General features: G+C 38.4%; 1 protein-coding gene across 4 annotated transcripts in view; it reads left to right on the forward strand.

Annotated features, from left to right (window-relative positions):
• Window positions 1-27,612, forward strand: part of MIPEP (mitochondrial intermediate peptidase) — a 178,349-nt gene that overhangs the window by 17,308 nt on the left and 133,429 nt on the right. For all 4 annotated transcript variants that reach the window (XR_002775000.1, XR_002774999.1, XR_002775001.1 and 1 more), the window contains exons 5-10: window positions 1,515-1,578; window positions 6,155-6,337; window positions 6,899-7,055; window positions 15,037-15,085; window positions 17,109-17,169; window positions 21,142-21,194. Coding sequence is in view for 1 of the 4 variants with exons in the window: in XM_003796717.2 (XP_003796765.1) it covers window positions 1,515-1,578; window positions 6,155-6,337; window positions 6,899-7,055; window positions 15,037-15,085; window positions 17,109-17,169; window positions 21,142-21,194 (567 nt within the window). In the remaining 3 variants the exon portion in view is untranslated. The remainder of the gene's footprint in view (window positions 1-1,514; window positions 1,579-6,154; window positions 6,338-6,898; window positions 7,056-15,036; window positions 15,086-17,108; window positions 17,170-21,141; window positions 21,195-27,612) is intronic.

The following is a 27,612-nucleotide window of genomic DNA, read 5'->3' on the forward strand; positions in this document are numbered from 1 at the left end:
CAGCCATCATTGTCGTTTGGCAGGCCCGGGCTGGGGATTCGAACCCGCCACCTTAGGTGTATGTGGCTGGTGCCTTAGCGGCTTGAGCCACAGGCACCAAGCCAACAGAACCTTTCTAGTTAAACGTACACTGATAAATCTTTAAGGAGGACAATTTGGCAGTATCTATCAATGTGCATATTTTATGATCAATTTAACTTCTTAGAATTTATCCTAGGGAAATAGGATAAAGAGATGTATGTAACAATTTTTTTTTAGTCACATTATGGTTTATGGGAGTGGGAAAAATGAAAACATTTGTAGTCCATATGACGATGCAATACAATCATCAAAAGTCAGGTTTTTGAAGAATAAAGATATGATGAAATGTTCAATGTCGGTGATTTAATTATACAAGAAAAAGCAAGATTCAAAAGTCTAGTTGTATTCCAGTTATTCTACATAAGTAATATAACATGGAAAATAGATGGGAAGGATATACAAGAATTTTAATAGTGGTTATCTTTGCTACCATTAATGGCTTGGATTTTTTATACATTTCTATAGTACAGTTATCTTACACAATGAACCTATATTATATAATATAATAAGCTTATAAATTCTCAGCCCCAATTTCTCAACCCCTGCTATCTTTTTGTCCCCTGTCATTAAAACAAACAGAAAGTACCTTTGCTTGAGAACAAAGGGTTGTGTTATATTTTTTGGGCTATTTAGGGAGAGAGACAAGAGGTGGAGATGATGGGAACGGTATGGGTTCAATGATGTACTTTATTTAGAAAAGAAAATAATTATTAATGTGGTCTGCTGAATTTTCAGAATTTTAGAAGAAAAGTAATTCTCTTCATTCAAGGTACATTTGATACAATAGTCAGGAAGTTAAATACATCCATTTTGAAAAGTCAAGGAAAGCCAAAAGAGTAGATCAAGTATTTGATTAACTTACCTCCAGAAAAAAAAAAAAAAAGTGCCTCTAAGAAAAAATTGTTGACCAAAAAAGGTGTTACACTTGAAATTGATTCTAAGCATCAGGTAGGATTAAAAAGAAAGAAAACAATTCTCATTAGCCAAGAAGTACAGCTTCCGGCACAGCATCAAAGAATTTAATATTCTAAATAGCTGCTACTAGTTGGAAGAAAAACTGAAAATCTCATACAGAGAGCCTTTGAAAAATTGTCCAAGTAGAAAAACTGTTTTATGTTTTTAATTATTGGGATTTGGCTGGAGTTGAAATAAATAAGTAATTACTATAGTGGTTTTCACAGGTTTGTACTCTGAATAGAGGAATAGGCTCATACATGAAAAGCTAATCATAATCGCCAGGCGGCTGAGTTTTGCCTGACTTCTAGGATGTTAAGCTCCTTGTTTAAAACAAACAAACAAACAAACAAATTGTGTATGTGCTGAAGCAACTTTTGGCAGCAAGGTTCAAAAGGGTTGATTTATTTAAAGACAAAATTGATTTTCGTTAGTAATTTTTATTATTTGTTATAACTTGGGGCTCATTTTATTTGTAGGAGAGTGGCTGAACTATTTATGTTTGATTTTGAAATCAGTGGAATCCATCTAGACAAAGAAAAGGTAAATCTTTCTTCTTTTTCTGACTCTTCCCATTTTACTGACAGTCGGTATCTTTGTTGCTATAGTCCTTGTCACATATGTGTTGCTTGAATTTGCATATTATGAAAATGCTTAGGTTATGAAATTCTTCTCTAAGTGGGGTTTGAATGTAGTACTGTCTGGAAGTTGTCCTGTCACTTTATGATAATTCAGAATTAAGAAAGATGAGACAGTTTTGGTGTTTTAGATGTCCTGGAATTAAGATGAGTTGGGCCATATCAGGAAAGACTGATAGGAAAGCTGGTGTCATTGGAGATTAGAAGTACAGGCACTAAGACCTTTATATGAGTGTACTTTTTACAATATGCATGTCTTTGACAGAGCTACACACTTTTGTTCTTCAAGTAGTGAGCATAGGTTTATGTTTGTTCAGATCCTTTGTTTTAACAGATGTGGAAAGCAGGAGCTGGCCACTGCTGTTAGCAGGTGACCTCCAAAGGCAGAGTATCAAGCTCCGGGTTGGAAGAATGGGGTGGGAACAAAAGGTGGAGGGGACTTGATAGCACTGGAAGACCAGCCTGTTCCTCAGCATCTCCCCAACCTTCTTACCTGGGCTGTCCAGTCTGCAGCTTTGTGGCTCATGGATGATTTTGTGAGGACTTGTTTTGCCTATCTGTGGTATCAAATATCACAAAAAGTGTGCATGGACTGCTTTTTTGCTCATCAGCTTCTGTTAGTATTTGTGTATTTACTGTGTGGTCCAAGATGACTCTTCTGGCAGGGAAAAAGAAGATTGGGCACCCTAGTATGTTTTTGTGCTTGTTTGTTTTAGAGATGAATTTTTTTTTTCCTAATAAATATACCATAATTAAGCTACTTACCTATGAACCAAAGAAATTAGCTTATTAAAATGTCTTGGTCTTAGAGATATGTTATCCCATACGATATGTATCATTTGATTGGCACTGGGTTTGGGTCATGTTGGAGCCACTCACATGTCTGACATGTCTGCATGGCTTTCAGGGCTCAGCATGGTTTTCCTAGTCTGACCTTGAACCAAGGCATGCTTTCCCAGAAGCCCATGAGGGTGACGAGCTTTACTGGAAACTCAGATTGCCTAAAGTGACCAATTTGCCTCTCTCCAAACTGGTTCTTCGTTAATACCTCTAGTATAAGGCTTGGCAGGCAGGTTGTATTTCTTCCCTTCCCAGTATTCTCATATCTTAATTATTGGCCAAGTCCTAGGATTGTTCCTTTAGACCTGCATCTGTCTGCATCTGGAAAAACAAATCGCCTTGATCCTCATCACCAAATACCTGGGCTGTCCTAAAGGCCTTCCTATCAGTAGAACATTTACTGTTTAAAAGTATATGTTTTTCATCACACTTTCACAACTTTGGGGTTGGCAGTACTGTGATTCCTGTTTTATATGAAATAGAATGGAGGTACCTAGAGACTGTGGAAGGTAATTTTGGAAGCCTGCTGGACTTGAGAACCTACACTGCCAGCCCTGCCCATTGGCTTTCTGCTGGTCAGTCTTACTGTCTCCGAACATTGGATTAGTTTTCTCAAACCATTCATTGATTTGATTACTAGTCTCCTGCTCAGAATCTTTCAGTGATTTCCCATTGTTCAGAAAAGTTACAGCAACACGAGTTCCCATGTTCCCTGAGCTCCCATGCACTTTATCACACTGGTGCCCTCCCCTGTGCGTGGTGCCTGTCTCTCCTGTGCTGTTCACCGGGTTTGCCTGGCTAAAATCCCTGGGAAGTTTTCACCTTTGGGCCACCTTGTGTGTGAAGCTTTTATCAGTCCCCAGGTGGAATTTTGCATTCATCTGAACTCACATTTCATTTATTTCACTCATATGGCATTTATCTCTAACTGCCTCTTATCGATGTTGCTGTTATTACGTTGCTTATCTAATCGTAGGCCTTTCAAGGACTGAGAGCATGGATCATGGTTTTTAATGCATACCAGTTTTGGATTCAATATAATGTTGGATGAATGTATGTTGAATTGTAATAATGCTAGCTAACGTACATCAAGTTGGTATCTTCAGAAGGAAGGTTGCTAGTAGAGAATCTGTATTAGTAGTTTTTTTTTTTTTTTTTGAGACAGAGCCTCAAGCTGTCCCCCTGGGTAGAGTGCTGTGGCATTACAGCTCACAGCAACCTCCAACTCCTGGGCTCAAGCGAGTCTCCTGCCTCCGCCTCCCAAGTAGCTGGGACCACAGGCGCCCGCCACAACACTCGGCTATTTTTTTGGTTGCAGCTGTCATTGTTTGGCGGGTCCGGGCTGGGGATTCGAACCCGCCACCTTAGGTGTACGTGGCTGGCGCCTTAGCCGGTTGAGCTATAGGCGCCGAGCCTGTATTAGTAGTTTTATTGTAATTCTCATGAAAGATAATTTTGAACTTTGTTGATGAATTGTATATGTTCAATTTCACCTGCATAAACGTTGCTGCTTTTATCTACCATGTGTTCCTACAGGATGGCTGCTCTTTCCCAGCAAGCCACTCCCTAAGGAACCATCAACATTAAAGATGCAAATAAAGTAGACCTGCTAAATTCTCTTGTAGCTTCCATGTCTGTTCTCAAAGGTGCTCCATTACGACAGGATATAAGGAAGACGTGTTACATTTTTAAAAAGATAAATCATAAAACAAAGCCACACTAACATCTACAAATCATTTAGCCTGTATTCCTTCCAGTTTCTCATTTAAATTTTTATTTTAAGGTCTCACATGAATATATTAAAAGCTTAAAATTAATAGAAATGTCTATTTTTAAATAATCACTTAAACAATTTCATAGAATTTATAGAGAGTTCAGAGTACTACCCATTTATTAACAGTTGTTATCTCAGAGTGCTGAAATGATATACTTAGCAAATCATTGAAGTCAGGAAGTGAACTACGTTTTTTTCCCCCTCGGGATTTTATTAAATGATAAAGTCTTCGAAATAATTAATTTTTATCACATTTTAACTTTTTATTTTTCATAGTAAAGCCTTGGAAAATTTTGGAACTAATGTTATTTCTAGATCTTGGTCATCCTTTATGTTATTCCACTAGTTACCATTAGGTGGCGATGAATGGCCACGTCAGAAACAAAATAGGCAAAGAGAAATCTGGACTGTTGGATGGGGTGCTCTCACTGAATGGGCGCGGTGTGGGGGTGTTGTGCACACCTTTTGAGTGTGGGACATACAAGAGGGATTCTACCTAACAAAATCAAATATTTTGACTTGGTTGTTTGTACCTTCACATTAACCTGAAATAAATGCACTTTCCAATTAAAAGAAAAAATAAAAGAAAATAACAACAACAAAGATGTTGGAATCTCTGCAAACGTATTTTTCCTATGAAGTTTGAATTTTTTGTATTGAAAAATTTGAGGTTATTAATACATTGAATTGTTTTCAGCATCTTATCAAGCATATATCTGCATCTGATGTATTTATCTTTTAAAAGTATATTAGAGCTGCTCAGTCATTTTTTAAGAGCATAGTACAGCTTAGATAGAATCTATTAATAGCTATCAAACCTCACAGCTGCCAGAAAGATTTGTATATACTTTCACCTGAAGCTTCTCAGGAACCCCATCCAGAAAGCTGTCAAGATTTTTCATAATGAATAACCTGTCCTTTGTCTTCCAATAAGCCTGACTAATTATTTGTACCCCTGTTTGTGGTCCAAATATTTCCTCTCAAAACATCTGTGGTAACTTTTTTGATAATATACATTTTCATAGGAGATTATGTATTGTAAAGGTATGGCTGAAGATTAAACCTACAAGGGGGTGCCAGCACTATCCTCATCAGTGACCTGCTGAGGACCTGGCGGGTGCCAAGTCCATGTGCCATATGCTGAGAACCAAGGAGTAGAAGACAGGGTCCTGCCCTCTGGGGCTCCAGTCTGCTTCTCACTGCTCTGCTGCTATTTCTCTGCAGCAGCTCAGGCATCTGCAAAATCAGAACTTCTGAAATGTACTTTTCCTGTCTGGATGTTCACTATACTTTTGTGAAGAGAACTGTATTAATGACTTTTCTTTCCCTCTGTCCTGTATGCCATCTTTTAAGACTAATTATCTTTTCTAATCTGCCTTCAAATAGTTAATTTTTTAAAGCATTGTATTAAATAGATCTCACCATCCCACTGTTCTCTTGATTTACTCAACAAAGTGATTTTGGGCAGTGGGGACTGAGGAAGGTTCTGTATTTTTAACATTGGTAATTTCAAAGATTAGTTATACAACCTAGACATAAAATAGAACTTTAGGAGTCATGTGAATCTTAAAGCATGGAAATAGAAATTAAGTAAATCTTAAACATAGAGGTATTAGAACACAATAAGGATAATTTTCTTGTCAGGATATTAAATTTATCTGTCAAAAATAGAATTATTATAGTGTATATTATACATTTATAACAAATATATTTAATATATTAATTTTATTTAATAGAATATGTTATGAAGTTATATAATTCAATAATATGTATAGTTATTTGCCACCTTTTTAGTTTATCTTTTAAATTAATTATAAAATACTAATTTGAAATGCCTTTAGGTAATTTCTCTTCTCCCCACATACAGCGTAAAAGAGCAGTGGACCTTAATGTTAAAATTTTGGATTTGAGTAGTGCATTTCTTATGGGAACCAACTTTCCCAACAAGATTGAGAAGCATCTCTTACCAGAACACGTTCGCCATAACTTTATATCTGATGGGAATCATGTAATAATTGATGGTCTCCATGCAGAAGCATCAGATGACTTGGTAAGTATATTTTATTATCTTTATTGTTTAGGGTTCATCTGTGTGCTGTTTTAATCCAAAATTTAGTAAAAATTACACCCCTAAAAACGCTTAAAAATGTAACTTGGCTTAAACATACTAAGCCTTAAAAATGTAATTTTTGAGATCATTAATTCCATAAATGCTTTGAATAATGAAAATAGTTTAACTACTTGGGCTTCATAAAGAAGCCCTTATTTGTAAGGTATGATAACAATAGTGATTGACGTTCTAGATGACTGAGACTTTTTAATACATACTATCTTTACCTGGTTAGAGGTGCTTTATGGCATAGAGATATGTGTGTTGGGTAAAAGTTTGTCCCAACATCCTCTAGAACAGACTCCAAAGCTCTAGTCAAGTATGCTGTTATATCCCATGATAGTTTGTAGCTCTAAAAGCTTTATTCATTTTGTGTAAACTTACATTATTTTGAAAGCAATTACTATGTGCAGATAAAGTGGTGAACATTAGCCTGTGTTATTGTTGGGAAGGACTTCGTTATGATACTGATACCGTTTCCTGTTCATTTTTTAAATACAGGTACGAGAAGCTGCTTATAAAATTTTTCTTTATCCCAACACTGGTCAACTGAAATGTTTAGAAGAATTGCTGAGCAATAGAGATCTTCTGGCAAAGTTAGTAGGGTATTCTACATTTTCCCACAGAGCTCTCCAGGGAACAATAGCTAAAAATCCAGGTAAGCCTGTTTATTCAACTTTTAAGGACACAATTGGGTGTTTATGAAACAACTTCTAATTTTAAACCATCTATAAGTTAGTGTTCAATTTTCAGTATGCTCAGAGTACCACTTATTGAGATCTTCTACATGTTTTAATGGGAATGGTTTTTAAGGAGAGCTCATAATTTGGTACATATATCATGCATTTTGAAAGAAAATCATAACTTAAAATTTCATTTGATGCTAGTTCAGATTATTTTCATTTTGACTCAACTAGTTTCTGTGATCAATCTAATAAAATTAAGTAGGGTGAGAAGATGAAAGATCAATATTTTTACTAAAGTTAATGTTTAATGTAAGCCATATAAAAACACACAAGTGTGCTTTTCAGAGGGAAGGGTACTACTTGGGAAGGTTTGTGGTAGGTATGGTGGATGGGAGAGAAATGTCTGTCCTTGGGTTTGTGATAAACTTGTCTTATGCTATGTTGAGTTCATTATGATTAAACAATATGTAAGATAAAATGTTACACAGTAAAAGCATGCATGTATATAATTTTTTTCAAAAACATTTATTAATTTCCAATTGTTGGCTGAGTGAAGTGGCTCAAGCCTGTAGTCCCAGCACTTTTGGAGGCTGAGGCAGGAGGATTGCTTGAGTCTAGGAGTTGGGGTCTGAGGTAACTATGATGATATGATGACATCCCTGCACTCTAGCCTGGGCAACAGAGCAAGACTCTGAAAAAAAATTCAGTTGTAATTTAGGCAGGGAGTTGTGGGTCTAGGAGTAGGGTGATTGCGATGGTTGTGCTGTGTAGATTAAAGATCTTGGAGGTCAGTGGGGTTAGTGTCCTAGCTATGCAGGAGGCCAAGGCAGTAGGATCACTTGATCTCAGGAGTTTGAGTTCAACCTAGATCCTATTATTGTTGCTCCCTTCTGCAATATTTTTCTCCTTCTTTTTTTTAAGATTTTTTTTCATTTCTCTTCTCTGTTGTTGAGGTTGTTGTTGTTTTTGGTTATCTGAGTTTGTTTTGTTTTGTTTTTGCTAATTTGTTTGGTTGGTTGTATTCTTAATTTCTGTTTTTACTTTCTTCAAGAGCAAGGGCTCCTATATTTTTGTTATGTTATTTCAGATCCATTTATTCTCTGTTACTTCTCTCCTTTTTTCTCTCTTTCAGTAGAAACTTTTCTACTTTTCTCATCTTTCCCACATAAATTTCTCATACAACAGCCAAGATCGCCTCTGCTTTTTTTATGTCTTTAATTTTCCCTCTTTATTCTTTATCTGGTATATCCATATTTTTAATTTTCCTTATCTATCCTTATTTTTTTCTCTTTTCTCTGAGTACTGGGGTGTCATGGCATTGGTTTGGCTGAGCGGTCATGGCCGTGATCTGTCTTAAGGAGGTCAAGAGATCATGGGCTAGGGCAGTGGTTCTCACTGCTCAGGAATAGTTTGCGACCCACAGGAACTGTATTTAAGGGTCACAGCATTGAGAAGGTTGAGAACTACTGGTCTAGAGAGTAGACCCTCTACCTTTGGCCTTTGGAAAAACAGTATTGGCAAGTCCACACTGCTGAATTTTTCTTGCTTGTTTTTGTTTTTTCTTTCTCTTCCTATATTTGGCAGAGGTAGGGCGTTTCTTTGCTCAGGCTGGTAAGGAGCTCCTGATTTTAGGGGATCTACCCAGCCCATTCCCCCCCCCCCACCCAAATCCGTGAATTGCAGGAATGGCCACAGCACTATGCCAAACAACACCATTTCTTGTTGCTCTCAATCTCTTTCTGTCCCCCTTCTCCCCTGTTCATCAATTCTTTTCTTTCATCCATATTTTTTCTTTTCTTTTTGTTTTCTTCTTTTTTTTCTTTTCCTCTTCTTTCTCCCTGCTTACTCTTTACCCTTTTCTTCTTTTTGGCCATATACCAAGAGGCCAGTTGAACACCTAACCTCTGGTAAGATAATTTAAAGTGAAGGAGGCAGTAAGAAGGAAAAATTAAGGCAAGGAGATGAACAAGAAGAAAAAACACATGAGGAAGAACCAACAGAAAAAATTCTGGCAACATGAAAAACCAACAGAACAGCTCCCTCAAGGGACCATGAGGGAGCTACTGCAGAGAACACTACCTATCAATAATTAATGGAATTGACAGAAAGGGAATTTAAAATATGGATTATAAAGACAATAAAGAAATTGATGAGAAAGTGGAAAAACAGAACCAAAAGAATGGATGAAAGACATGAAGAATATAGAAAGGATATGGTGGAGCTTAAGAAAATGGAGGAGTTATCAGGGAATTTGAAATTGCAATAGAAAGTATCAATAACAGATTAGGCCATGGAGAAGAAAGAATCTCAGAGCTAGAGGATAACGTTCATGAATTAACCCAAGCAAAGAGGCAAAAAAGAAGAGAGAGAAAGCAGAACAATCATTCAGAGAATTACAGGACTTCATGATGTGTTCAAAGATATAAATTATAGGGATCCCTGAAGCAGAAGATTATCCCAAAGGAATGGAAGTCCTGCTGGAAGATATGATAAATGAAAACTCCCCATGTTTCACTAAAGATTATAACACACTCCTTTCAGAGGGGTATTGAACCCCGGGTCACCTCAACTCAAACAGAGTTTCTCTAGGACACATTGTAGTGAACCTGTCCAAAGTCAAGACAAAGAATAAAATTCTGCAAGCATGTAGGAGAAAGTGCCAACTGACAAATAGGGCAGATCCATTAGGGTGACAGGAGACTTTTCAACCAAAACTTTCCAAGCCAGAAGAGAATGATCATCAACCTTTAACCTTCTTAAACAAAGCAGTTTTCAGCCCAGAATTCTGTATCCTGCTAAACTAAGCCTGGAAAGTGATGGAGAAAAATCAAATCTTTTGCTGATATGCAAACATTAAGAAAATTCACCACAAGAAGACTAACTCTACAGGAAATACATAGACCTGTTCTCAACACTGACTTATCACAATAGACCACAAGCAAGGTAAACACTCAGAAGCTAAAGATGAAAACCTAGCTTCCACAGTGGTGTGAAGGATAAAACTATGCAATGGACTCTCACAAAATAAGATGAATAGAGCTCTACCATACTTATCAATTCTCTCAATAAATGTTAATGGCTTGAATTCCCCACTGAAAAAGGCATGGGCTAGCTGATTGTGTAAAAAAAGCACAAGCCATCCATTTTCTGTCTCTAGGAAATGCACCAAACCTTGAAGGACAAATTGAGACTCAGGGTTAAGGGATGGAAAACAGTTTTTCAAGCAAATAGAAATCAGAAGAAAGAAGGGGTTGCAATCTTATTTTTATATGCAAGTGGACTTAAAGCAACTGAAGTTATGAATCCGGCTCAGCAACATATCAAGACTTTGTCGCTACACCAAAAAGTTTTTAAATAGAGAGGTTCAAGTTACAAAATGTGGTAATAGGATGAAAGGGAGGAGGAGACACTGTGACAGATGCCTGTGGTTTCTGGTTGTGCATCTGGATGTACATTCCCTTCATGGATGGGGGAACACTGGAAATGAGTTCTGTTTGGGGGAAGATCACATCCTTTATTCTATCCTGTCTTTATACCTTCTATATTTGTGTTTGTGTTTAAGTCCTTAAAAATTCTCTTAAATCCACCCAATTTTAATGCCCTTTCATAATCAGCCATTTATTTCTCTCTACCCATCAAGGCCTTCTATTAAGCCACAGGCACGTCACACTCAGCCTGGGTGCTGTTGCTCATGTCATTTTTGCATGGGGAACAGCTTCCTCCTAATATGTTAAAATCTTTTGTTTTTAATTTCACATGGGGGGATAAAGCTGTTAAATTCTTAGCCAGTTTTTCAGGGCTCAGCTCAAAACCAGCCTCTTTCATGAGGCCTGTTAAATTTTGACACTTTCCTTGGACTCTCTTGTTCTCAGACTTTTTTCCGCCACCTCTGACATATGGGGCCAGCACCCTACTCCTTTGAGCCACAGGCACCATCCTTGTTCTCAGACCTTTAAAGCACTTACAGTTTGCCTCATGTAATTTAGTTCCTAAGTAAACATTGTGTATATGTTATGCATTTTATGTTTTTGGGGTTTTTTTTTTGCAGTTTTTGGCCGGGGCTGGGTTTGAACTCACCACCTCTGGCATATGGGGCTGGTGCCCTACTCCTTTTAGCCACAGGCACCACCTATTTTATGTGTATTTTTTATTGCATGTATTTTCTGTGATTACTGATGTTACCAATTTGATTTTAGTGGTATTATATTTTAATTTTTATATTATCATTATATAAAATAATATTAGAACATTATTCCATGTTTACTCTGTCATTATTTTCATTTAATTTCTCTGAAGTCTTATTCAGAGTCTTTGTGGCCATGCCACAGATAAGGAATCTAAGGGTAAGTTATATTGCTAAAAAGTGGCAGAACAGAAACTTAAACACATAGTCTAAATTTACAGCTTTCTGTAGGCTGCTTGAGACCGAATACCCTGTCTTTTATATCATCTATATCCTCTGTTTTCATTCATTGTTTCAATAAATATTTACTGAGTGCCTACTACACGTCAGGTATTATTCTAGGCTCTGGAAATAAATCCACATATAAAGCAGTTGGAAATTTCTGCCCTTATGCAGTTTGCATTGTTGTGAGGGAAGATAGTTAAGAATAAAGTAAATAGGTATGAAAGTATACAGTATGTTGGCTTGTTGCCTGGTGCTCAGTGGTTAGGGCGTTGGCCACTCACATCGGGGCTAGTAGATTCAAACTGTGCCTGCTAAACCATGACAACTACAACCAAAAAATAGCCCAGGTGTTGTGGTGGGTGCCTGTAGTCCCAGGTACTTGGGAAGCTGAGGCAAAAGAATCTCTTAAGCCCAAGAGTTTGAGGTTGCTGTACACTGTGACACCATGGCCCTCTACCAAGGGCAATATGGTGAGACTCTTGTCTCAAAAAAAAATATATATATATAGTATGTTGTTAATACAGATTGCAGAGAAAACAGAATAAGGGCAGAGATAAAGGATATGAGTGTGTGACATGGTGTGCGGTTTTAGGCAGCATTGTCAGGGACGGTACACTGATAGAATGTGACAGGTGGCCATGCTCTTATCAGAGGACTGAGGCTGTGGCTCTCTGGGGGGAGAAAGTTCTAGGTAGAGGCAAAGTGCAAAGTGCAAAAGTCTTGAGGCAGTAAAGTGCCTGCCTTGTTTGAGGAAAAGCAAAGAGGGCAGAGTGGCTGCATTGGAGCAGGTGGGGGAGAGTGTGAGAGGTGGGAACAGACTGATGAGGCCTTGACTCCAGTGTGACGAGAAGTCGCTGGGAGGTTTGGGCAGAGCATTGACATGATCTGATTTAGATGCTAATGTAAGTCGTGTGCTGCTGATTTTAAGAGTAGACTGATGAATGAGGTCAAGGGCAGAAACTATTTTGCAGTAACCATGATGAGAAATGATGGCATCTTGACCAGGTGGCAGCAGTAAAAGTGATAAGGTGTGATCAGATTCTATGTATATAGCATTTTAAAGAGAGTCAGGGTTTTTGAACTAAGCAACTAGGAAGAGTGAGTTAATGTTAGCTAAGCTAGAGAAGAACAGGAGCTTAGTTAGTTTCATTCAGGTTGAGAGACAGTTGAGGCGTAAGTGGCAGCATTGAGTTGGCAGTTAAGTGTGTGACTGTGACATATAGAGAGTTCTGAGCTGGAGATATAAATTTGAATCTTTGTTTAAAGTCATGAGACTCTCTGAGTTTACCAGAGGAGAGTACTTAAAGATCAGAAGTCCAAGAACTGAGCTCTGGGGCCCTCCAGGTTTAAGAGGTCAGGCATATGAGATGAACCAGTCAATGCTGCTAAAAGTAATGGTCAGCCAGAGAGGAGGAAAGTGCACAGAGTGGGTGGTCCTGGTGACACACAAAAGAAATGTCTTAAGGAGAAGAGAGTGATCAGCTGACTTCAATGCAGGGCAAAGGTGAAGGGGACTGGGCTTTCCCACAGGCTCAGGCACTGTGGCTTGGAGCTCATGGGTCTGCAGCAGCTAATACAGATGCCAATCCTGGGAAATAACCCTTGCTCACTAAGTGTTTGATGGAGTGATATTTTGCCAGGAGGCCATTTGACATATTGTAGCATGAGCCCTATGTTCTTGAGGGATTTAAAATTTATTTGAGGGGCCAGATGTATACATATAGAGATAATAAATACAGGTTGGCCCATTTTCAGTGCCAGTTGAGTGTTATAGACAAAACAGTGTCCTGGGATTTTAGGAGCTTGGGAGGTTTGTCAGATGCCTGCGTGGCTGTTCCAGGTTTCATGAGGTGCATAGTGAGGGAATGGTGTGCGGTCAGCAGGGAGGGCAGAGAAGTTAAAGGGGGCTCCTGGGGAGAAGCGGGGTGGGCAGTCACGTGACTAGCAAGATAGAATGTAGCTGTGGAGTGCGGCATCTAGTTATTTTCAGGGGTTCCCAAATTTAGTCGTTTAATATAACAGTATGCCAGGTAGATAAATTGAGGTAGATTCTTCACATGTAAGATGACTAAAGAAACAAAATGGGTGAGTGTTAGTAAAACATGGTTATGGTTATTTAGAAATAGGAAGCAACTTGAACTTTACTTAACAAAGTCACCTAATCATTTGTACCCTCATATCAATCTGAAATTAAAAAAAGAAATAAAAAGTATAGACAGAGATTTATGTGAAGAAGTTTATATGGCAGCTAGTATGATATCCTGAAATGAAATCTCATGTTTGACTAAACAACAGTGTTTTTTCCGTGAAATTCCCAGTCCTGTTTAATACAGCACACGAGGCAGTGCTTTTAGAATTAGTATGTACCCCGTACAAGGCTTGTTAAGTATTGGCAGCGGCGAGAAGCCCTGTGGTTTTGGTTTAGGTTAACCTTCATTCTGTCCTTAGCCTTTTATTTAACTCAGAAAGGAGATAACTTAAATTGAAGAGAGGGCAAGGAACCTAAAACCATATAAAAGATCATCTGGAAAATATAAAAACAATGTTTGAAGCAAACTAAAATACATATGCAAGCTCTACACACATGAGCCAGTGGCAAAAAGTGCTAAATACAATATACACATGAAACAGTCCTATCGTGGGAAACAGTGGTAATACTACTCCATTACCTTTATGGATTTGTAAAGTATAATGAAGTATATTAATACATACTTAAAAAAATTTGATCAGAACTTACTTTTTTTTTTTTTTTTTTGAGACAGAGCCTCAAGCTGTCCCCCTGGGCAGAGTGCTGTGGCATTACAGCTCACAGCAACCTCCAACTCCTGGGCTCAAGCGAGTCTCCTGCCTCCGCCTCCCAAGTAGCTGGGACCACAGGCGCCCGCCACAACGCCCGGCTATTTTTTGGTTGCAGCCATCATTGTTGTTTGGCGGGTCCGGGCTGGGGATTCGAACCCACCACCTTAGGTGTACGTGGCTGGCGCCTTAGCCGGTTGAGCTATAGGCGCCGAGCCAGAACTTACATTTTTAATGTTCTGATTTTCTATTTTCTTCTGGTATTGATCCTGAGTACATTATTCTGCAGTTGTATATAAAAATACAAGTAGTTATCCAGAAAAACATTGATTTTTAAAACTGTTTCAGCAAATTATACTTCTAAACTATAGTGATTTTCATGAACAAATCAGAGTCTAGCTATCTCTTTAAAACTTAGAAAATGCCAGACAAATCTAAGAAACTAATTTTTAAATTTTCTGAATATGAATAAATTGGAACACATTGAAATTTTTTCTTTTCTTCTAGCTTCCTAGTAACTCTTAATTTGGGGATATTATGGAAGGCTTTGGATTATTACTGTCAAATTAATTTGTTTTTCTGGCTAAGAGATCATTGTCAGCTAGAAATATTTATTATATGCATAGTATATGTTAGCAACCTACTTCCCTTTGAAAATCATCACTTTAATGGAATTGTAGTATATACGTTATTATATGTTCATTGTATTTCACCTAATTGCAGATTTTTTTTTCAAATTTCATTTTTAGAGACTGTCATGCAGTTCCTTGAGAAACTATCAGACAGACTTTCTGAAAGGTTAGTTTTTATCCTATTATTTAATTTTTTGGTCGTATATTAGTTTTTTAAAGATGACTTACTAAAAATTAGGAAGTGACTTATTAGGAATATGAGTGTTGGAATATTGAGTCAGATCTGCGGATCCTTCAGCAAGTTATTCACTGTGAGTCACACTTTGACAGAACACAGTTGTCTTCCTAAACTGCCAATCTTGAAAACTTAAGCAGTCTCCTCTCATTAACGGATTGTCTTTAGGACCCTGTTATTCATGTGTGATTTAAAAATTCTTTCAAATGCTTTTTGAAACTATTATAACTTGTACCATTAATTTTATAACAAGTTCATTAAGTAGTATTTCTCTTCTTTTGGCCAAAATACAGGAGGCTCACAGATATGGTGGATTAATCTGTGTGTTTGATTTCATGTATTTTAAGAATACTCTGTCTCAGTTTTTATAATTTCAAGCAGAAGTGACTTACTCTCTTCACTGGGTCCCTCCGTTATATTCCTGCCTTCCCTGCCTGTCCCCTGCCCTGTCATCCCTTAGATTAGTGGTCAGCCTTTTTGGCATCAGGGACCAGTTTCATGGGAGACAGTTTTCCACAGATGGCGGGGATGTGGGTGGGCATTAGATTCTCAGAAGGAGCACACAGCCAGATTCCTTGCATGTGCGGTTGACAGTAGAGTTCATGCTTTTATGAGAATCTAATGCTGACACTGATGTAACAGCAGGCAGCACTCAGGAGAAGATGCCAGTGATGGGGAGCAGCTGCAAATACAGGTGAGGCTTCAGTCCCTGGCCTGCTGCTTACCCACTCTGGGTGGCCTGGTTCTTAACAGGCCACAGACCAGTTGTCAGCCAACAAAGGGTTGGGGACGGCAGCCCTGTTCCCTGGCCCTCTTCTAGGGTTTAGCTGGGGGGCAGGGGGGGGGAGGAGGAAGGAGGATTCCAGGATGAGGCATGTCGTAGTTTGTGAGAGAGGGCAATGTTTTCCTCTTTTCTTTCTTACAATATCTAAAATTTTGTTTGCTTTTTTGTCTATACCAGTGGTTCTCAATCTTCCTAATGCTGCGACCCTTTAACACCTCCTGTTGTGGTGACCCCTAACCATAAAATTATTTTTGTTGCTACTTCATTACTGTAATTTTGCTACTGTTATGAATTGTAATGTAAATATCTGATATGCAGGGTGTATTTTCATTGTTATAAAGGGGTTGCAACCCACAGGTTGAGAACCGCTGGTCTATACTAGTGCATTCATTTTAGCTGAAATTTCTGTTGGATTATGAACTCATGCCTTAGAACCCATTTCTCTCTAGTTTGGTACAAGTTACAGATTTTCAAAGAATTTTTAAATTATACATGCTTACATATGTTTTTAGATTGTAAAACTTTCTTTTAATAATCCTAGTGAATCACTGTGTCTTTGATATAAGAAAGAGGGAGAGTCAATTATGTACTTACTTGGTCTGTTTTGCTTTACTGTGTGTTAGTTTTCTTCATAATTCTACAGTTATACATACATAGGAGTGAATTCTGTCAGACATGGCATATCCTGCCAACATTAAGTGCATACTTAATTATTGTCTAGGTACAGTTTTTCTATAGGGGAAAAATTATGACTAGTAATGTTAAGTATAACTAGTCATAATTTTTGACAAACCAAAGTAAGTTTGATTTGATAGTGGCTACCAAAGCCATGTTGATATTTTTTTATAGAAATAATAAGTTTAATCTCTTTTTAAGTAATTTAAAACTTGCTAATTAATGTACCATTGCTAGTTTTTCCACACTTTAGTATTTTTGAGATATATGTCCACCATGATATTTTTAAGATACAAATTGCTGTATCTGTACTGATTTACATATTGTTTCTTTTAACACTTATATAAAATTTGGATTAATACTGATTTACATTTGTACTACTAATTACATCTACTTTTATCGTGAATATTGGAATATAACAAAAGCAGATTAATTGTGTCATAATGTAATTATTAAGATTTTTTTCTAGCAAGTAAAGATAAACCTGTTTTACAGAACTGTAAAAGATTTTGAGATGATACGAGGGATGAAAATGAAACTAAATCCTCAAAAATCTGTAAGTAACTTGTTGGAATATTTTTTGTTATAAATAATCTGTGAACTGAAATCATTATCTTTTGATTCTGGAACTTTTTTTGACATGCTAAAGATCCATGTAGTCTTGTTCATGATCGTTGGTTTTGATGGACAGAGGTTTTGAAATATTTGATCCATGTGTCTGAGTCTGATATTGCCTGGAAAGGTAGTCTTTTTGTTGATTACCTGACATATTTTGTAGTGTGTGTGTGTGTGTGCGTATGTTATGAACGTACATTAACGTAATGTATTCCTAAAAAGTCTGCTTTATTCTATGGAAGTTGGCTTCCCAGTGTGAAGCAGCCTTTACTGCCCAGTGGAGGCTTGATCTGGCAGGTGGCAATTTTAACCATCATCGTTAACATTGCAGTTTACTCAGTCATTTGTTCACTAATTTATGGCTCAATGAAATAGATTATTATTTGAGAAAGTATACTCCATTTTATAAATACTTAAGTATTGTTTTCAATCATAAGATCTTATGATTACATGATTCTACTTATATGATCTTACAATAGAGATGAAGCGTTGATGTGGACAGAATGCTGCCCCAGCTGACTGGGGTGCCCTGGCAAGTGAAGGGATTCCATGTATTAGGACTCTCCCTTTTGGCTCAACAGTGTTACAGAATTGTTAGGCTTGACTACAGCATTCTTTTATAGGTGCTGTTGTTGGTCATTTTTGATTTGATAGTGGCTGCCAAAGCCATACTTACAGGGAAGATTTAGGGAAATGAGCCTTGCAGATTTGGAAATGATTTACCAGCTTCCCAGATACAACCCCTAAGAAACAGATTATTCCTGCTGGCTGCAGTGGTTCATGCTTGTAATTCAGCTCTTGGGGAGGCACAGGCAGGTAGATTGCTTGAGCTCAGAAGTTTGAGACCAGTGTAAGCAAGAGCAATATCTCAGAAGGCTGAGGCAGGAGGATTGCTGAGCCCAGGAGTATGAAGTTGCTGTGAGCTCATATGCCGCAGGACTACCCAGGGTGACAGAGTGAGACTCTGTCTCCAAATGGGAAAAAAACAAACAACCACCCCCCCCAGATTATTCCTGTCAAACTCAGTCTGTTAATTTATGGAAGGACTATATATAGCAGAGTAAGTAGTATTAATCATTTGTACACTGTGACTTGGTAGGTAGGTCTGCTTCAGAAACCAGAAGAATTTTAGTGAATATAGAAACAGGAAGTAAAAAATAAAATATGTTGCCAAAAGCTAATTTGGTGAAAGGTAGTAGATCTTGAAAGTATCTTCCCTAGACATTTTGTGTATCTTACTGATACATGTTATGCTACAGGTATTTGTGAAGTGCCCAGTCTCCTCAGGAAGTCCCCATTCACTGAACCCACCATTCACTGTGCTGCCCTTGCTGGAACTTGTGCTTACTCTGGCCTAGTGGTTCTCTGAGTCTGGTCCTTGGATCAGAAGCAGTAGCATCACCTGGGAACTTGGTAGAATACAAGTTTTTGAGCCCCACTTCAGACCCACTGAATCAAAAACTGTGGGGTGAGACCCTGAAATCTATCTGTTTCCACAGGCCCTCCAGGGATTCACATGCCCTTCCCCTATAATCGGGTATGGGGTCCTGCAGATTCTCCCTTCTCCTACAGTTGCTGTAGCCTTGGTCAGGATCATTATTAAAACTTTTTGCCCAGATTGTATGTAATTGTGGTTGTCTAACTGGTTTTCTAGGCTTTTGTTCTTGCTTCCCCGAAATCAAATCTATCCTGAATTTGAACTGTTTAGCAATGTGCCTAGCCAGGTGTTGGGCATAGACTTAGCTTATGGACTTATTTGGACTATGAATGAATGGATTGGCGTTATGGTAGAGTGACCAGATTTTAACATTTGTAAAGTGAGACAACATGGGGGGTAGGGGATGGGACAGGGCAGGGCCTGACAATAATGCAGACTTTGATAAGCAGTTCTTGATAATCACTTCTCCACAATTATTTGTTATTATTACAGTTTAACGTTATAAAATTAACAAAAATAATATAAAACTCATATTCTGGCTATTTGCTACATGGCAGCTGAAAATCGTATATTCTCTTCCTATTCTCCCGCCCGTTCGTGCATTCTTTCCAAGAATGGGACTTTTTAAAAACTACACGGGATGCGGGACAAATTGTTGAAAAGCGGGATGTCTGGTCACCCTGTGCTATGGGGATTTTTCTAAACAGCAGATTTGATCTTGTCATTTTCTTGTTTGAAATTCTTCATTAGCAGCTGATAATTGTCTGATTTGCCTTCCTATCCCTTTACTTCTCCCACTAAGCCCTCTTGATCCAGCCCCACCTGCTTCTCTGGCCTTGTCTTTTGCTGCCCCTCCAAGCCCAGTTAGGTCCTTTGTCTCTCCTGACACCTGTGGGATGCTTGTGTTCTCTGTTCACTTAGTTTTGCTTTCATTCCTTGCTTTATTTTCTTTTACTCTTTAATTCCAGCTGATATTTCTGTGCCAGCCACATAAATTTGGTATGGTAGGCAACTTTAATCATTCACAAATACTATACCCAGGAATGTCTTTTCCCCTTTCTCATCTGTATTAACTGCTTTGTCTTAAAACTCAACTCAGACATTGCCACTTCCAAAATATTTCCTGACCTTACCTTGTGATTCAGATGCCCTTCCTGTGGGCTGTGTTTTACATGGTGCAGTGTAGACATGACATATTGTCCTCTGATTGTTAAGCCACTTGTCTACTGCCTAGACTGTCAGCTCTTTGATACAGGGACCATATCATATTGGTTTTCGTCATCAGAGCCTGTGCTCTGTCTGGCATCCAGCAGATGGTAAATAAGGATCTGTTAGAGGAAATGTGTGCAGGAACTGAACGCTGAGGGCGAGACTATCAGGGCCACAGTGCCTGTTCTTCAGGCGCTCATGAGGTGAAAGCAAATAAGCCTACAGGTATCTTCCACTGTCACACAGTGAAGTATTTTCATGGGATATGGGGAAGAGCACCTTGGGGAATAACCTTGTTATTTGAGGAGATAATACCTAAGCTGAAAATCTGAAGGATAATTATAATAAGGAGAGCAGCTAGCATTTATCGAGCTCTTACTCAGTGCCAGGTGCTCAACTGTTTAAGTACATTCAGCAGTTCTATTTGGGAGGTACTGTTGATTCACTCAGTAAGCATGTACTCAGAGACTCCCTCATACCAGCCACTGTTCAGCGTGCCAGGATATGATAAGGAACAATGCAGGCACAGTCCCTGTGCTCATGCAGTTTACCGTCTGGTATGAACTAAAAGCCTGAACCCAGGCGGTCTGGCTGCCCTTCCTGGTCTCTTAACCACTCTTTTGTCCACCTGGACACCTGTGGGAAAGATGAGTCATTTATGTATTCAAGCTTTCCTTTCTTTCAGGACTCTGTACCTGTCTTCAAAAACAACTATTATTACAGCACTACTTTGTGACATATTTTCTTTGCCAAGATTAGAGTTAATTCTTCCTTAGTTACATTTTAAATTATTGCTTTCATTTTGGGGATCTACCCTAAGCTTCTTGCTTAGATTTGGAAAGAACGTTAATCTTACCTTCAGTGCCCTAATCTTACCTGCATTATGTTCTATGGATTAATATTGGCTACATTTGGAGAGAAATTTTATCATCACCAATTTAATCCATTAACGTTGACTTTGGTGAGTTTATACTTTAAAGTAACATTTGTTTACCTTTCCTCTAAATTCTGGGTTAGGTCTTATTTATACCTCTCTAACTATTGATTACAGGGAAGTCAAAATAAGGAGCCAGCTATTTCATTTCCAGGCTATACATTTTTGGGATTTTAGGAAAATTTTCTGATCTACGTTAACAATAGCTGGTTTACATTGTATAAGCTGGCTGCTTTACAGTAAGTTGTTTACAATTTATAAGCTGGCACAGTTACTGATACAAATTATGTAACAATAGCTTTTGTAATAATGAATTAATTTATCCATTGCAGGAAGTAATGCCATGGGATCCCCCCTACTACAGTGGTGTGATTCGTGCAGAGAGGTACGTTTTTCCAGAAATAATGCATATGTGAGAAAGAAGAAGAAAACTAACGTTTATTGAGCACTTGGTACTTTAATTATGCAACTACTGTTAATAGTTGCCTACATTATAAATCTATTTTCTGGCTCCTACCCACATATTCTTTGACTGCTTGTATCATTCCTATATCCTTGTTTAAAATTCTGAACTATCCCCTTACAGTATGTAGGCTCTGGCCCTCTTCAGCCCTCCCCATGTGTAGCTTTCTGGTTGTCTTGCTAGACTGTGAGCTTTTGGGGGGCTACAATGTTACTAGAATCCTTGTTGCTAGTTAACCACAAGATGGGGGTCTCTTTGTTCAAGTCCACTTTTGGCAAGAATGGACACACCTAAGGGTAGTGTGGCCAGGGTGTGTGCCCCAAGGTCTCAGGGGCCTAGCAAGGCCTGGCTCCATCAGTTAGTGTGCTACATGACCTTTGGTAAGTTATTTATCCTCTCTGAGCCTCTTAGTAATATCATCTATAAAATGGGAGTTATGGTCTCTGAAAGCTTTTGAAGGAGTGGTCAGTTGTTCCTTAAAGACACTCATCTAAAATGTGTGCATATATTGAATGAGTGTGGAATGCTCATCTGAGAAGCTCGTGATGATTGGTAAAGAATCCTGAAACTGGGCAGTCTGTCAGTGCTCCCCAGAGTCTCAGTGTCCAGGGTGGAAGAACCCTGCGTCTGGCCAGCAGGACAGTTCACACTCTTGTGCACTTGCTTCTTCAAGGTCAAAAAATCACTACTGTCTTTAAAATAAAATTGGAACCATCATTCAAGACCTTGTGGGGTCTCATCACAACCTTAAGAAACAAGCACATACATGCGCACATTTGTTCTGACTTTTCCTCCCCTGCTGCTCTTCCTGATTTACCTTGGCCACACCCCTTTGTGTCTTAGAGATATAACCTATGTCTGTCCAGCAGTAGGGTTCCATTACTTACCTTATCTGTCTGAAATACTTGTGACATCTTGTGCTAGCCTCATGCTGCTCCTGGCCCCGCCATATTCACAGGCTCTATGCTACACAGTTGACCTGCTAATTATATGTTCTTGTGGGTACAGTACTGTCTCGTGTTTTAATGTGTCTTGTCAGCCATATTTACTGACTGCCCAGAGTCAGCAAATACATATTGGTTGATAACCATTATTCAAGCCCGTGTCTAAAGCGGTAATTGAAAGTCATTATTAGAAGGAATCCAATGATAAGTTCTTTTGGAAAAAGAATGTCATATTTGCATGGTATTTTTCATCCAGCAGATTTATGGGAAGCAGTGTGACCCTCTGGAGGTCTTCACACTGTTCACTTGTTGACAGAGCTTCCTCCCACTCAGGGATTCTTTGAATCACCAGCCCAACATAGTACTGGTGTAACCTGCCTGATAGTCACTTGGTGCGTGGGCTTATTTTAATTAAAGTTTCAGCACTAATTTACTTATTTGGCCATTAATTCTGCTAAAGGACCAGGAAGAGGGATGCAGAAATGCTGTGGAAGGGACTATAAGGATTGGGAGTGTTAAGCATCTATTTTAAGTAGCTTAACAGGCAGATGATCAAGGTTTGGTTTGAGGTTTTAATAATCTTGAGAGACAAGAGTAGGCTAAGAAGCACAGGTAATGGGTGAGAAAAGAAAGGGAAAATATTATAGTTTGGGTTTAAGGTTAGAAGAGAGGAACCGAAATGGAGATTTCTAAATCCTTGTTAAATTCGTTACCTTTCAAGTAGAGACTTAAATGTGTGCTTTGACACAAAATGAAAAATAAAAGGGGCTTTCCTTACTTTGAGCTTTTCTCCAAGTTAACCCCAGGGATTTTTTTCTTTTTTGGCTTTCATGTTAAATACTTCAGATTTATTTCAAGTTTCTTAAATGCCTGCCTAAAGAAAAGAAAGAACCTGTTTAGAAGTAGGAAAAGAAACTGACATGTTTTTAAAAGCGTCAGAGGTTGATCTGGGACAGCACTGCAGTGGGATAAAGGACTGTTGGTAAGTCTGTTAAAAGCAGCTCATTTTTTGTCTTTTTTGGGTTTTAATGTAGGATTCTTGATGGAGGAGTAAAATTCTTTCAAATATGACAAGTATATATGAAATCATTTTATTTGAAATTAAATTTTATTTTTGAATAGGCATTACATTCACGTAGCTAAAAAAAAAAGATTAATGTTGAAAACTATTCACTGATCTCATCCCCCCCTCTGCCCCCAGAGGTCACCATGCTAAAGTTTTTAATGTACCCTTTCAGCATTTGGGTTTTGTTTTTAAGGCTTTGTTGACATGGTTTCTCTTCTGCAAGTAATGAATTTCAGCAAATCATGTTTTATTTATTTTGGTGCTATTTTATATTAGGATATTATTGGGAAGTAGAATTCAGTATTGTCTATTCTTTGCTAAGATGTATTCTCAAAATCTCAACAGCATTCACAAACGAAGTAGAGATGTTTTGTTTTAAACTCTTCAGAAAACAGTGGACTCTCACATAAGGACTCCTGTCTGATGTGGTGTGAAATTGTGTACTTTGTTAGCATAGACGTAGTGACCTTGGTGGCTTTAAATTTTTAAAAATTAACCTTTATTATGAAAACTTTCAAAATGAGCAGAAGTAGAAAGCATAATATAAGTAACCTCCATATAGTCACCTCCTGGATTTAGTATTATCAAGATTTTGCTACACTGGGTTCATCTGACCTTTTTTAAAATTTGTTTTTTGTTTTTCTTTCTTCCTTCCTGTCTACCCTCCCCCTACTTCCTTTCCTTCTTTCCTCCCTCCTTTCTCATTGAAAGGAGAGGCATTTGTCACTTAATGACAGGGATACATTCTGAGAAATGCATCATTAGTCACTTTCAGTGTTGTGTGACCATAGCGTCCTCACACAAACCTAGATGGCATAGCTTACTTCACACCCAGGCCGTGTGGTACAGCCCACTGTTCTAGGCTACACACCTAAACAGTGCGTGGGTGTATTGAATGCTGCAGGCAGTTGTAATACAATGGTATTCGTATGTCTAAACATATCTAAACACTGAAAATGTACAGTGACAATATGATTTAAAAGACAAAAAGCAGTGCATCTGCGTAGGGCACTTACCCTGAATGGAGATCACAGGACTGGAAGTTGCTCTGAGTGCGTCAGTGAGTGGGTGGTGAGTGAACGTGAGGGCCTAGGACATTACTGTACGCCATTGTACGCTTTAGAAACACTGTGCATTTACACTGCACTAAATTTGTAGGAAAATATTTTTCTTTCTTCAATAAGTAACCTTAGGTTACTATAACTTTTTATTTTATGAACTCATTAATTTTTAAAAACCTTTAAACTCATAATAACACTTCATTTAAAACACAAACACATTGTATAGCTGAACAAAAATATTTTGTCTTAATATCCTTGGTAATAAGCTTTTTATAACATTTTAAACAATTCTTTTTTTAGTTTTTAAACTTTTGTTCAAAACTTACACACACATTAGTTTTGGCCTACACAAGGTCAGGATCATCAATATCACTTCTCTACCTCCATGTCTTGTCCCACTGGAAGGTATTTAGGGGCAAAAACATGCAGGGAGCTGTCATCTCCCATGATAACAGTGGCTTCTCAAAGGACCTACTGATGCTGTTTTGTAGGTTTTTTTTTTGTACATAGAAGGAATGCACTCTAAAATAGTGACAAAGCACAGTATAGTAAATACATAAACCAGTAACCAGTGTTTTGTTATTATCTAGTATTATGTACAATACATTATTGTGTTAGACATTTATATGACTAGCAGCACAGTAGGTTTGTGTACCCCAGTATCACCACAGACATGTGTTGCCCTGCGATGTCACAGAGGCCAGGACATCACTAGGCGATAGGCATTCTTCAGCTTCATTGGAATATGGGCCACATTGGATATGCAGTTTGTAGTTGATGGAGGTGTTTTTACACAGCATATAACTGTAAAGTAAATCCTAGACCTCATGTCATCTCACTCTTAAATATTTATTATGTATCTCTAAAAAACATGGATATCTTCTTATATAACTCCAGTTTCGTTATTTGCTAATAAAAATTAACAGCAAATTGTTGGCATCATCTAATGTCTAGTCTGTATACATATTTCCTTGGTGGTATCAACTTGGTTTGTTTCCCAGTTAGCTTGTTGGAATTAGGATGTAAGTAAGCCCTACACATTTTACTTGACTTTTCTGTCTCCTAGATCTCTCACTCTAGAGCAGTTCCCCACACCTTATGTCCTTCCTACTCCCTTTTTTTTCTGTATTATCAACAATTGTTGAAGAGTTGAGGTTTTTTGTCTAACAGAATTTCCAAACTTCTGTATTTATCTGGTTGCTTCCTTGTGTTATTTCACTGGTTCATCTCTTCCTATCATGTAAGCTGGATGTTATATCTAAAGACTCAATATTAAACATTTCCTATTTTTGGCCTGGACACCATGGGTTATATTGGATACTTTGTGTCACATCAGAATACAAGGAGTATCAGTTGCCCCACCATGAGTGGTACAGAGATAGACACTTACATAGACAGATGCCAACATGATCTCTGTTTGTGTGCAGTTACTGGCAACGTGAAAACATCAGGTCTCCCATTAGTCATTCCCCTAATGGTTAAAACACCCATTGATAGTTCTTGTCTGAGTTAGTAATTCTTTCTTTTTCATTACTAATTTTCAAAATGAGGATTTATTTTAATAGTTTTCTGAACTGGTAACAAATGAGCATTTTTTTGGCTTTCTCTTTTTAAAGTTTATTAACTGATGGAATTCCATTGATTCAATGTATTTCAATCCATAACAGTCACTTTGGGGTGGATGCCAAATTTGTCATAACTTGGCCCATTGCACTAAAATGTTTTAATACCTTGGTTTTTAACTCCGTCTTTTAGGAGCTTGTTCAGTGAAACTCAAAATACCTGTGTTTATAAGTCCCAGTTGATTTTGAAAATTAGTTACAACATCTCTGCAGGACAGAGAGGGTAGCAATTTCTCCAGTTCTGATTTAGGAGTTGCCATGACCCAGGGCGAGGTCTGAGAATGGGGTCTGTCATTGGGCTCAGCAATTGGAAGAAGGTTGAAAAGCTCCTGGCCACTTGCTTCTTCTCACAGGGTTTTTTCCTCCCTGTCCTAGAGCAGACCTGAACACTGGCTCACAACATTTTTTTTTTTTTTTTTGAGACAGTCTCACTCTGTTGCCTTCAGAAGTGTGCTATGGTGTCACAGCTCATAGCAACCTCAGACTCTTGGGCTTAAGTTATTCTCTTGGCTCAGCCTCCCAAGAAGCTGGAACTACAGGCGCCTGCCACAATACCCAGCTATATTTTTGATGTGTCATTGTTGTTTAGCAGGCCTGGGCTGGGTTCGAACCCACCAGCCCTGGTGCATGTGGCCAGTGCCCTAACCACTGAGCTACAGGCACTGAACCATGCCTCACAGCATTTCAACATCTTTTGTGCTGTTCTTCCTAAAGTGGGCTACAGCACATTGGTTATTCTATCTCTATTCTACATCAGATATGGCTATGTGATTTCACACACTGATATAATTTAATTTCTCATAAAGGGTTGTAGCCTGTGGGTGGCTATGAAAGCAGAGCCCTGGGTAGAAGCTGAAAACACGTGCTTCCTTATTAACGTGATTTAGGGAACTGAAGTAGAGACCATGGCAAATACAGGTCTCACTGCTGTAATAATATTTGGCTCCAGGTTCCAAGGTGAGAATTCTGCCACCTACTGCCACACTGGTGTGATATTATCAACTTCTATCCCTAAAGTCAGGCCTACTGGTTCACTTTCCTAGGATGGTGATGGAATTGTACTCTCTTTGTTTAATTTTGATTTCTCTTAACCACAATTTCCAGTGAACCACGTAGCTAATCTGCACCATTAAGGAAAATTATCCTCTGATTACCAGGAAGTTTGGCTGGAGCAATTTTCTTACCACTGGCTTCAGAAGTCGGCCGGCAATGGTGGATTCTTTATGAAATGGAGAAGGAAAACGGTCTTTATTTTCAGCACCATATAATTACTTGAAAGGCAAAAAGGTTTTCAGTATCATTCGGCTCTTTTATGGCTACCTTTGTTTAACCAGATAAAACAGTAGCTCTCCCTGTGGCTTTCAAGACTAAACATTTCAAAATGTCATCCAACTATAACAGTAGAATCACACTGAGACAATCATTACTGATGCCAAACACACAGTGTTGCATTTTCTCTTGATAAAGTTAAAAATAGTTCCTCTGCCGGCGCTGCCACGTGCTCTGCTCTTTTCCAGTGTGCGCGTCTCGCCGCCCACACACATCCTCTGGCCGGCCACCTCTGCACTCCGTAGTGAGCCGCTGTGGGCCTTTGCCGTTTGCTGCGAGTGTTCCCTCTCACATTTGCTGTGTCTCACTGAACACTTA

Source organism: Otolemur garnettii, unplaced genomic scaffold (assembly GCF_000181295.1).
Source record: "Otolemur garnettii isolate 467f Iridium unplaced genomic scaffold, OtoGar3 scaffold00106, whole genome shotgun sequence".
Taxonomy (NCBI): domain Eukaryota; kingdom Metazoa; phylum Chordata; class Mammalia; order Primates; family Galagidae; genus Otolemur; species Otolemur garnettii.